Source organism: Notothenia rossii (genome assembly GCF_949606895.1).
Source record: "Notothenia rossii genome assembly, chromosome: 6".
Classification (NCBI taxonomy): Eukaryota; Metazoa; Chordata; class Actinopteri; order Perciformes; family Nototheniidae; genus Notothenia; species Notothenia rossii.
In genome coordinates, this window is record NC_136909.1 from 31112934 (window position 1) to 31124744 (window position 11811).

An 11811-nucleotide genomic window follows, 5' to 3' on the forward strand; every position below is an offset into this window, starting at 1 on the left:
CCTGACAGTATTTGACAAATCGATAAAATACTGTGTGTATTATGCTGTGAGTGGAATAGAGTACAAACCGTTTTTTCACACATAAACTTTAGTTTATTGGAAGGTTGATATGCAAAGTTGACAAAATACAGTATACCAGCATACCAAAGAGAATAACAAAATACAGTATACAAGATAACCTGGTGATCACCGAAGTTAACTTACTAACCAGCTCATTAGACACCTTATTTGTCAATATCCATGATCTGTCTCTTTCCAAATGAACTTAATAACATGAAACAGAACACATGACAACCTGTAATGATACAAAGTAAGAGAATTACAATTAACAAAAATAGAAAAAATAGAAATGTAAATCTATTCTTGGTCATCCTAACCGATGTAAACGCTCACCATGTCACATAAGACACCCCGATGGTGACTGAACAAATACAAAACAAAGAGGAACAGAGGGCGGCAGGGGATAAGCAAATGGAACAGGAACAAATTGCTTGATTTTGCCATTGACCAAATAAAGGTTGAAAATGTCCAATACTTTGCTGTGGTTCTACTTGCCTAGATCAGTTACTGTTTTGGGGTCCTTTTTAGGGCAGTGATCCTGTTTCTGACGTAGTCCTTTACACCTTTCCATGAACGGGTCCTCAGTGCTGGCTCAGCTTCCAGACACTGAACACATTCGTCCTTCTGAGGCACCTTGTACTCTTTAATTAACCCCATCATGTGTCTTTCAACAGCAAGAACCTCTGCTTCCTCCCATTTATGTTTGCCCTTAATGTTGGAGCCTGTGGGTTAAAACAGAAATGAGTAAACTTTCGCCATTACAAAATAACTCCAGAAAAATCTTCAAAATAACAAAATACTGGTTTCTCACACAAGCACTCGACATACTTTTGTCCACATTTAGTCGTAAAGCCTACGAACTCTATAAATGTTATTTATCTTCCCCGTCCATTTTTTCGTTTTGTGTGTCAAGTTTTGACAACAAATTAAGCTTGGACAATGAAATGGACAATATGTAAGAACTCAACTATGTTGCCTTAACCCCCCCTTGATTATTTTGTTGTATAAGAAATTCTAAACCAAAGAGGAACAATAATTAAAACAATTAATTGATAGAATCACGGATCATGATTGTTCACCATTTTACCTTTTTTGTCTGATTCGAAATATTTTGAAGTTACAGTCACGTTGGTGCTTGTTGGTTCACAGCCTGCACCGGAAGGCTTATTGTAATCCCATGATGCAGCTTGTTGTCCTCTCTCTGTGTTGAAGAAAAAACAAGAAAGATTAACTACCCATACACACATTTCTAACAGAGAAATAAGACAAAAGGTGCAGCTCCTCAGTGTTGTTTTCAGTCATATTACATCAATTGTTCATAGTACCAATGTCTTACGATACCAAATCGACACATTTTGCAGTTGTGTCCATTCCCAAAGTCCATTAAAGCAACCAACTCCTCCAACCAAGCTTCAGCTATAATCCAGATTTTATGTGATTTAAAGTCACTTTTATACTAAAGTAAATGTTCATGCTCCTAATTCTAGAACTGTAGATTGCAATGGTTGATTTAGAAATATATTTAGTAGGTTATAGATTTGAACATTGCTCAGATATAGGTTGAAAACATCACATCCACCAGATTATTTTTTTATTATCAAGTAAGAAGTAATTAAAACAGCAAATCACATATATTCTTAAATACTGCTGCATAATAGACAGGCATTACGATACCTTTAAGTGGCTTGCTCCAAATTACTGTGATGAAAATCATTTGCGATATTCACTTGCAGGTAACACAAAAGGCTGTTGACACCACAATAGTCCACAGACTGACTCCTTTAAATGTATATGTATTTTTTCTGAACTTTATGTTCCGAGTAGATTTGCCGGTGCCAATGAAATATTTCCATTTAAAATTTAATTTACGTTAAAGTAATCGGAATCATAATCATCTTTAAAAGAAATAACCCTACCATCTGAATGTATTTCAACGTCATCCAGCTGCTGTCCAAGGCTGCGGACTTGATTGTTGGGGCCTAAAATTTGGTCGGCCTCATCTTCATTTAGGTTCATCAGCTGTAGCATTTTCCCGTAATGCTTCCGGATCTTTGAGGATGTCAGAGCGGCAGGGTCTTTAGCGCCACATTCTTTGACGTATTTCTGGATGCACTGTGCCCCGGCGTAGGCAGTCAGAGCATTGGGTCGGCCAAACAGGTAAGGATTCTGACTGGGGACTCCACATGTCTCACGTACCTTTACGAGAAGCTCTATAGCTGACTCAAGTGATGGTTTGAGTAAGACTGGAACCGTTCTGCCACACTTCCCTTGTATGTTGATTCTGACAAAGAACCTGCACATTTTTCTTTCCAAATCGGTAACGGATATATCCATGCCGTCTTGCAAGTTTGACTTTTGACGCGACTCAAAAGCTGTTAGTTCCACTGAGGATACCTCTAAAACACTTCTCCTGTTGAAAAATATTGTCCGGGAGAGTATTACATTGGCCAAAGCAGCATAGTTTTCTGTACAAGGGCTTTCTCTGAGGTTTTTTTCAGCAAGAAGATGAACATTCTCCACGTGGATATTCAGGCGCATCACATCTTGAGCAAACGGCACCTTCTTTGCTCTTTTCAGTTTGGTTTTCTTGATGGCTGTTAATGCACCTGCAGAAATATGCTTGTTCCATTTTCTCTTGTACAGAGAGAGGAAGTTTCTCGCAGACTCTGCTGATCTCTCATCACCAGACTTTACTGCATTCCCCTCAACAATACCACAAGCCTTCTGTAGGTGGTAGCCAAGCTTTATGGCAAGTGAAGGATTGCTGTATGTTTTGTTTTCCGCATTGTAGCCTGCCACAACGTTTACTGCAGACACCACATGTGGGAAGCACGAAGGGAGAAAAAAGTCCTTCAGTTTCTCCAGAGGGGTGATTTTTTTAGCTTCTAGTACAAGTCTTGCTAACTGTCGAAGGTATTGTCTTATATACTCGTGTTTTTTCGGATCAGTTCCGTGATGAGTGAACATGAGCTCGCCAAACTGCAAGAGAACTTCGTCTTCCATGGCAGTTTGCGTCACATCGTCGTATATCATATCGGACAGAATGTTCCTAAAACCATCAGTAATGCTAAGGTCTCCTAAAGTTTGAAGTGCACACCGAGATGCGATGTTCTTTCTTCCAAACACAGTCTCGTTCTTCACTCTCTCTGGGCAAACTTTCATGTGTCTGTACATAGGTTTCTTCAGAAAAAGACCTCGACAGTGAAGGCAATGGAGAAAGTCTTTGGCTTTTTTAGTTTGGCTCGGCCTTTTTCGGGCAGCAAGTTGGCCCTTTCCTGATTTCAAGACATCCTTATTATGAGCAAAGTTTCCTAGATTTGTTATTCTGTTCCATATCCTTTGTCTTTCTTTTGATTTTGTGGGGTATTGAAATGCAGCTGCGACTTCTTTTTTGTCACTGTGGTTCCTTTCAAGATGTCGTGACAATTTAAATACTGGCTTAGCACAGTATAAACAATAATTCCTTTTGTCATAGACACGTCTTCCTTTAGAACTTGAACATGGCAACACTACAGTGTCAGAAGACTTTTCTTTCTGAGTAATTGCAGGAGTCTGTTTTGGGGCACTGTCAGAGTTGTCCTCGGACATAGAGCTTTCTGATTCATCTTCTTTTTTTTCTGTCAGAGACGGTTTTTGGTTTGTAGGGGTCGAGGGTTTGATGTGACTGAATTCATCTGAAGAGCTCCCTTCAGAGTGGAATGGGGAATCAAATAAGTCAGCATCACTGTCAGGCAAGTAATCAGAGTCACTGTCAACCTCTGACTCAGCTGACTCATTTTCCTTAAAAGAAATAAAAAAAAGAAGAAAATAAATCAGTGGAAATCAGGTCATCGACAATCTGTGGTTGCAGAAAATCTAAGTATATCAGAATTGTTTTTAAACTCATTTTGTTTACTTATATTTTGGCATTTTATAGAGGTTCTATATATTATTATTTTTTGTTATATTATCCGCATACTCTGATGCTTCAGAACTAGACCGTAGGTTCAAAGTTCAATGTTAGTGTCTTTAACAAGATATATGTCATATGTTATAGTATAAAATAATATCGCAGCAGGACATATGTCATATATGTCCATTATGTCATATATGTCCTGCTAGCTTCATATTCTTAAAAAAAAACATAACTAGCAGAGTTTGAAGGCCAAAAATTAAGCTTATTCAAGCGTATTTAGCTTTTATTACTATATTTTGTCATTCCATTCCATTTTTCTTACAGCTAGTTCCAGTAGCTAAATGTAACACCAAAGGCAGAATACCATGTGTTAACATTGATAGTGTTGATAATGTACAGTACATTGCAAATGTAATTGATATTTATCATTTTATTGGGCCAGTCTACTGCAGTCAAAGCAACTTAACTTGTTTGACAGGGAGTTGAGTGAACACTTCTGTCAAGTATTTGGGCCCCTTACTTTTTGGTATATGTCTATGCTTGTATTATAAAATAATTGGCCAGCACTCTTGGTTATTTGAGCAATATAGACTTTTAAAAGTATTTGCAAACGCTGATTCTTTAATAGATGTATTGATTGTCCAGTTGGAAAAAAGCAATGCAATGTCTTTGAATAGTCAAAATAAAAAGATATTCAATCGACCATAATATTAGGAAAACATTATCCTCACAATTGGCATGCTAGAACCAGAAATGACTGGTCATTCTTTTCTAATAATGTTTTCTTTCTTTTTTTGCGGCTTTAATTAATTAATTAATGACCAAAATTGTTTCAGACTAAAATGTTAGTTAATTACGCAACTGACCCAATATGAAATATCAAGAGCCACATTTTTACAGCGCATACCACAAACATACTGTTACTACTGCCCTGACAAATAACATTGAAATGATGAACTTTTGAATACTACTTTAAACATTTTATATGGGTTATTACCTCTGATTTGGCATTAGATGGCATTGGCTCTTCATGGGATGCAGGCGATGAACAATCCGTTGATATATGCGGCTGAAATACAAAATAATTAAAGAAGACATTTAACAGTTTTAACAGTAATGGGGTTGAGCCTTTACTATCAATCAAGTTTAGCCTATTGTACAATAAAGGCATCTTTGGTATTGGTTCATATTTAATGTGGGGCTACCTTTGACTGCAGTTGAACCTGCTGTGCACCGTTGGTCTTAGTTTGTTCAAATTGAGATGATTTTTCCATTGGTGGTGGAGGCTAAAAGTGAAGAAAAATACACAGAATTATACAATTTAGATTTTATAAAACAAATAAAACAGCAACATCTAAAAAGACAAACTACCTGAATAGCTGCATGTGGAGACTGCCCACCACTGCCGTCCTCTGGGTTTATGGATTCCAGCTTTATTAGGGGACAAAGCGAAGTCAACAGGAAGTATCTCTTATAAACTATATTTCAGGAATCAAATCCATTCACAATTTAAAGTATTATATCATTTTAAAGTTGAACAGTGTAGCAACTATCCAAATGTTTATCTATAACACACTTACAAGTTTATCCAACTGTGCCACTTGGTGAAGAAGTTGTGCCCGCTGTTGCAAAAGCACCAAACGTTGTCTCTCATAGCTGGCCTAAGAGAAGATAAAACACGTTAATTAAAAAAGATACAATCTAACGAGTCCTCATAAGAAACCCCACATATCTGTAACCGTAAATATCATGATGGTAGCAAGTTGGGCAACGTTTATTTGGTAGACGCTAGTAACTAACAATGTGTACCATCAACCTTTGTAGAAACAAACAGCTAGATATCATGAAACATGTGAAAACCATTACAACAGTCGAGATGGGTACAAAAAAGACCAACAATCAACAAAACCTTATTTTCAAATACATTTTTGCGGTGTTAATTTCCTCACCGGTGAGCTCATGTTTCCCTCTTGCGATGGCACGTTGTTTGTAAGAGCAGCACCAGCGACTGACTCGTGTACAGCTCCTGAGGAAAGGAAATGCAAGTTGTATGATGACCGGTATTACAGCACTGTAGTATGCACTGACATTACAGTGTGGTCACATGTGTTTTTTTTTGTAAAGTCCTGTTTAATAAACAGTTGTTCATATTGCCTGATTACTCATCACCACGAACCCCTTGTACATCAGTTCAGTTGCATTAATAGGGGGCCAAATATGTAAGAAAATAATGAGAGTCAATATTTGAACTTTTAAACAAATGATCGCCTAATTGTGAAATTGAATCACTACTTTATTCATACTGACCAAATTTAAAGACGCAAAATGTAAATCATGCTAATATTTTAAAATGAAAAGCATCTTTCTGAATTAAGTTGCTGTGAATTAATTTCCATGGTCCAGACCTCTGGTGAAAGATGGTAAAAGATTGTGACGACAGTGTCCCAAATCAGGAAGTGAATTCCACTCTTTAGACTATTTAAAGTTGTGCATTTTCAAAAACTTTACTTTCAGTATCTGTTTTTCTTTTTTTTATAGCATTTTCACTTTTTGATGACGAGGACAGTGTTGAATTGGAGAAGAGATAGAGACGGGTGACACAACATTCGACAGTCCATCACTCGGCTAACAAAATACAGCATGTGGTTTGGTGTTCACAAATCTGTTTCATGAGATATTCCAAAAATTAAGTTAAGGAACGGTATTAAATAAAGAAGAAATCTGGTGGCTCAAATTGGCTATTTAATTAAAATGCAGTATACCAAGGATAAGCAACAAACCAGCTAAAGTACCAAACACATATATTTTGACAAATCCAACCCAACATGTTTAACCCTCCTCCAAAATAGGACAAATGTACTAGAGAACAACAAAGGCTAATACAAAAAAAAGCTTACCCATGCAGTTTGACGAAGGTATCCACTGACGCTGCTCCTGAGACATGGATGAAGCATGGCTATGAGTGTATCCAGCAACACCAGCAAACTCAGCATGCACTCCTTCAAAAGTAGCTTGAGATGTACTTACATGTTGTCCACATGGTGGCAGGCTAATGGGCAAAAGTCCGTCGGGTAAACCCTGATTGGTTAATAGAGGTTGAAATGGTGCTTTGTAAAGATCGTGGGGGGAATGCAGCGGTGGATGTTGGGGCCTGCAAGGCTGTGGAGATTGGTTTGTTTGGGGAAGAGATGGTAGGAGGATGTTTTTTCCTTGGTTTGCACTGAGCACCATTGGTGAGGTGTGAGGGTTTTGCTGGGCAAAGGGATTAATGTGAGAGGAACTCGGGGTGGCAGTGTTGGCAAACAGCGTGTTTGATGACGGATTGCTGCTGATGTGAGAGGCTTTGTACAGAGCTGAGTGGAGAGTGGTGTTTCCGGATAATATGGTGCCGGGGTCTCTCATACAACTCTGATCTGACTCCTGCTGGTGCTGGTAGAAGGGCCTCTGGTCAGACGATGAGCCCAGGTGTTGATGCTGAGAGCTGGGCAGAGTGTCAAGGAGGGGTCCTTGAGTTGAAGTAGAGGACCAGCCATGCTGGCCGGCCCACGACTGACAGGGTACGTGACTCTTGTGGTTATCCATCATCCCCCGTAAACATCCAAATGTGTTGCCTGGTGTCTTATATTTCCTTGGAAACAGGTCCTAGCAGAGCGAAGCAACGTACAAAGGAAAAATATTCAATAGGCTACAAATCACACATTAATAGCATAGCATTCTAGCAATAGAATAGCATTCATTGATGGTTTGTTCTAGTAAATGCATGTTACAATTTTCTAGGGCCAAAGAGGGAGCTTTCAAATTACTTATTTATACAGAAAGATACTATATTATCAGAATAGGAAATATAACAGCAAAACAATCCTCACATTTCACAAGATAAAACACAAAATGATTAATTCAGTAACTAGTAACTATCTTGTCAAAATAACTTCAGTTTAACTACTTAAGATGTCTCTTACCTACTGAAAAGTACTTTCATGGTGTATGCGGCTGTATATTTTAGGTGAGCACTGAGAAACTCTAGGAGATAAATGTCAAAGTCTGGGTATACGTCATTCTGCTGAAGCAAAGTAACAAAAACAACTCCCTCATGGGACATATAATGCAAAAAAATGGGACATTGAGAAATGTAACCTAGTGTGTTCATATTTTTGGATCCATACTGTTACCTGATCCATACTTGATTAAGCAGTGTATGTATTTTTGTTATCTCAGAGATGGGCACTTTTTATTGTTCACACGTTGTATTGCCACGGCTACACAGCAATTTCCATTACATCAATTAGAGGTGAAGAGGGGCTTTAACAAACTTTGAGGTTTTTTTAACAATGTTTGTGTCACTTACCTCTTGTGGTGCCTAGATAGGCAAATAGGAAGTTTTTCACAAGTTTTACAGTGTAAAAAATATTTGTTACAAGTAAAGGTCTTGCATTTAAAATGTTGTATTGGCATCAAAAAAACAAAAGTACTTATTGTGCATAATATCCCATTTAAGAATCATATATATATATATATATATATATGTATATAAAGTGACTTTCTTTTATGCTTAATGTGTTTATCACAGCTGGTAAAGGTGGAGCTACTTTGTATATTACTTGATATACTGCTTCTGTACATCGTATCGTATACTTATATAGCATAGTTTATCTATTAGTTATCTGTAAAGTAATTAGAAACGTATTTTGTCAAATAAATGTAGTAGAGTAAAGAGTACAATATTGGCTGCCAAATTGTAGTGGAGTAGAAGTTTAAAGTAGCATTAAATCAAAATTACTTAAGTGAAGTAAAAGTACCCCAAAAAACCTACTTAAGTGCAATACTTGAGTAAATGTACTTCACTACATTACACCACTGGAAAACATTAACAAACAATTCACCAGCAAAATAAATAGGAAAGTAGCTAACTAGTATGCACAAAACAACCTAATATGTATAGTCATAGTAGGGGTTGTCCACCTATAACTAAATGATTGTAGTCATGTTCATGTCGAAGAAGTGTAGCTTAGCGTGGTTACCGATTTCTTCCTTTCTTTAGCTACATAGATTAGCTAGCTGTTAGCTAAACTGGTGTTGGCTCGATAAAACTGTGAAAATCTCGAATAATTCATAGAACTGAAAACGACACCATAATTAACACACTGAAAAATACTACCTGCTTAACATACCTGTCATTTTGAGTAAAAATGCTTGAAAACCAGTGCCATGTCTGGGCTAACATCAAATGGCTTCCGGTGGTTTGTTTACCTCACAGCCCTGCAAGCACTTCCGCTTGGTTTTTCAGAGTAAGAGCGTCATCTCCACAATATTAAGTGACATTTTATTTTTTAAATGAATCAATAAAGATAGTTTGAGAATAAAATCACATCCTATACCAACAAAGGAAGCAATACCCAGTGGTGGAAATTATTTAAGTAGTTTTACTCAAGTACTATACTCAAGTATTGTATAGAGATAATTGTACTTGAGTTTAACGCTACTTTAGACATTTACTCCTCTACATTTTTTAAAGAAATATTGGACTTTTTACCTGCTACATTTATTTCACACTAATAGTTGTTGGGGAAATATTTTCCAAGGTCCATAACTTTGACCCAGTTTATCAGTTCAAACTGTCCTGACTGAGCACACGCACCTGTAACCTTGGCTGCTGTGCTCTCAGTGTTATGGTTCTATGTTCCTGCCTGTTGGCGTCAGCTGATAGAGGTGTTATGATTCTATCTTGTTATGCAGCATGTTGATTATTCTCTCTGAACTATCTAAATACATGGGTCTGGGGTAGAGTTGTTCAGAATTGACGTGGCAACCCTTGGCGAAAAAATCTATAAAATCCTATAGAATCCTATAGAATCTTGTAGAAATCTATAAAATCTTGTAGAAATCTATAGCATGTTATAGAACATAGTCGCCAAGCTAAATAATTCTATAGAATACTATAGAAATCTCTAGATCATTCTGTAGAATACTATACATTTTTACTTTTCTATAAACTTCTATAATTAAAACTATAACAATCTAAAGAATTCTATACACAAGTTATTGAGCCGTTTCCGCTCTACATCCTGAACTCCTCCCTTCGATGCAATGCACTTCCGTTTTGGCGGACTGGGTTTGTTTTGCTAGCTAGCTCCGTTGTGCCGACAAAGCACTGATATCGCAGAGACAAAGAGGATATAACAATTACAACATGAAGAAAAGTGGTTCGGGAACTACGTGTGCGGTAGTTGGTTGCAATCACTCGAGAAAGCACCTGAACGAGTGGTTAGATAGAGAGTGCTACGACCACAAACCAGCACCCAGCACCCAGCCATGTTGTTCATTAAATACAGATAAACACAACAAATACTGCATGCATTGTATTTTTTAATATTATATATGAATATTTTCATAGTGATGTAATTGTGTGGGCTGCTTTTATATTTTAATTTGTAATACCTGTTAGGATTAAACATGTGATCTTTCTTGTTGAAGCCATTTCTTTAGTTTCCTCTCAACAATTAATTAATTCAGTGTTATTTATGTACAGTATGAGCTTAATATGAATGATGAACTGTGTTAAAAGAAATTGTAGCACTCTAAGGAACATATGAAATGCAATAATGCAATAACAGTGCAATAATGAAATTAAATTACATCAAACTTTATTTTCACTCAAACAGTACAGGCACATATGATATATTGCACAGCATAAAGAGATCATGTAAATTGTGCATTATGTAAACAACAGATAACTGTTGGCTCCTGTGGGCATGACCTAAATAAGGCAGTTTATTTTGGTTTTAAAATGCTGAGATATTTACTGCAGAACTGTAACCTTCCCTCAACAAAATCGTCAACAATTTTCGGGAGCATGTGGGCAAAGTAGAATGTGCGCAGCCTTATGATATGCCTTCAGACTGTCCATTGCTTTTCCATCTATTGCCATGGATTGAACGAAGTAGGAGCAAATTTTGCTGTACGTTATGCTGGGCCACGTCGTCATGTTATCCTCCCAGTTTTGCACTGAATTCGGGTGGGGGAGAGTAACGCCATCTCCAGTCAAAGAAGTAGAATCGTGTTCCCAAGCTAGCATCACTGTTAGCATCGAAATCGCTGTGTTTACACCAGTGCCCGTCTGACTGTTTACACCGGTTTACACCGACAGACGCTGTGCAAAAGACTTCCGGCGGAAATGAAGTGCATTTGTGTAGGGTTATGGCGCTACCCGTGTTTTGGCGCGTAAACTTGTCTATAGGACAGAACCGACTAATGACATATCGGTAGAAATCTATAGTACTATAGTATTCTATAGATTATTTTCCAGAATCTATAGTAACATTTCTATAGTATATCCGCAAAAATCCTGTAGTATTCTACAGAAAATTTCTATAGAATTCGTCCATATATTTTTCTATAGTATTCTATAGATTTTTTTTGCTAAGGGAACTCTCCCGTGCAGTCAGACCGTGACAGCTGTGACTTGTGATGTGAATCCTGTGGCCGAAGCTCCTATAATAAAACATCAGTGTTTGACATCAAAGCTCCTGCTCTTCCCGTGTCTCCTTCATGAGTCGGTGACTCCCACTGCATTGCTACACAGAAGTTCTCATTCATAACACTCCGTTCGATGTCTCACTATGGGATTCGCCTCAACGCGTATGCAAACAGAAGCATCAATCTCATTAAACCAATCCTGATTGGCTGGTGATCTTGACGTCTACGTCAGGGAATCCACCCACCCTATAGGTAGCTTGCGCTACGACGCAGCGTCATTCAAAACACCTCTTCTCGCCTCAGAGCACATCTCGAATTATCAGTAGCCGGGCTAGCTTAACGGTCCACAGACTGAACCCAAAGCTAACATTCGGTCGACGGGC

At 37.8% G+C, this 11811-nt stretch overlaps 1 protein-coding gene across 3 annotated transcripts; it reads right to left on the reverse strand.

The window, feature by feature from the left end:
* Positions 1 to 70: 70 nt before the first annotated feature.
* On the reverse strand, positions 71 to 9266 carry LOC307043749 (uncharacterized protein). Of its 3 annotated transcripts, XM_079688529.1 has the most exons (11): positions 9124 to 9266; positions 6983 to 7597; positions 6853 to 6889; positions 5905 to 5981; positions 5536 to 5616; positions 5327 to 5386; positions 5161 to 5241; positions 4953 to 5024; positions 1977 to 3840; positions 1148 to 1261; positions 71 to 782 (listed from the first exon to the last, which is right to left on the reverse strand). In XM_079688529.1, the coding sequence occupies exons 2-11, from the start codon at positions 7538 to 7540 to the stop codon at positions 565 to 567; spliced, it is 3162 nt and encodes a 1053-aa protein (XP_079544655.1). In that variant the 5' UTR covers positions 7541 to 7597; positions 9124 to 9266; the 3' UTR covers positions 71 to 564. The 3 variants fall into 3 exon arrangements, with proteins under 3 accessions (XP_079544655.1, XP_079544653.1, XP_079544654.1); XM_079688527.1 differs by having other exon boundaries at positions 6853 to 7597; XM_079688528.1 differs by lacking the exon at positions 9124 to 9266 and adding an exon at positions 8915 to 9059 and having other exon boundaries at positions 6853 to 7597.
* Positions 9267 to 11811: the final 2545 nt, after the last annotated feature.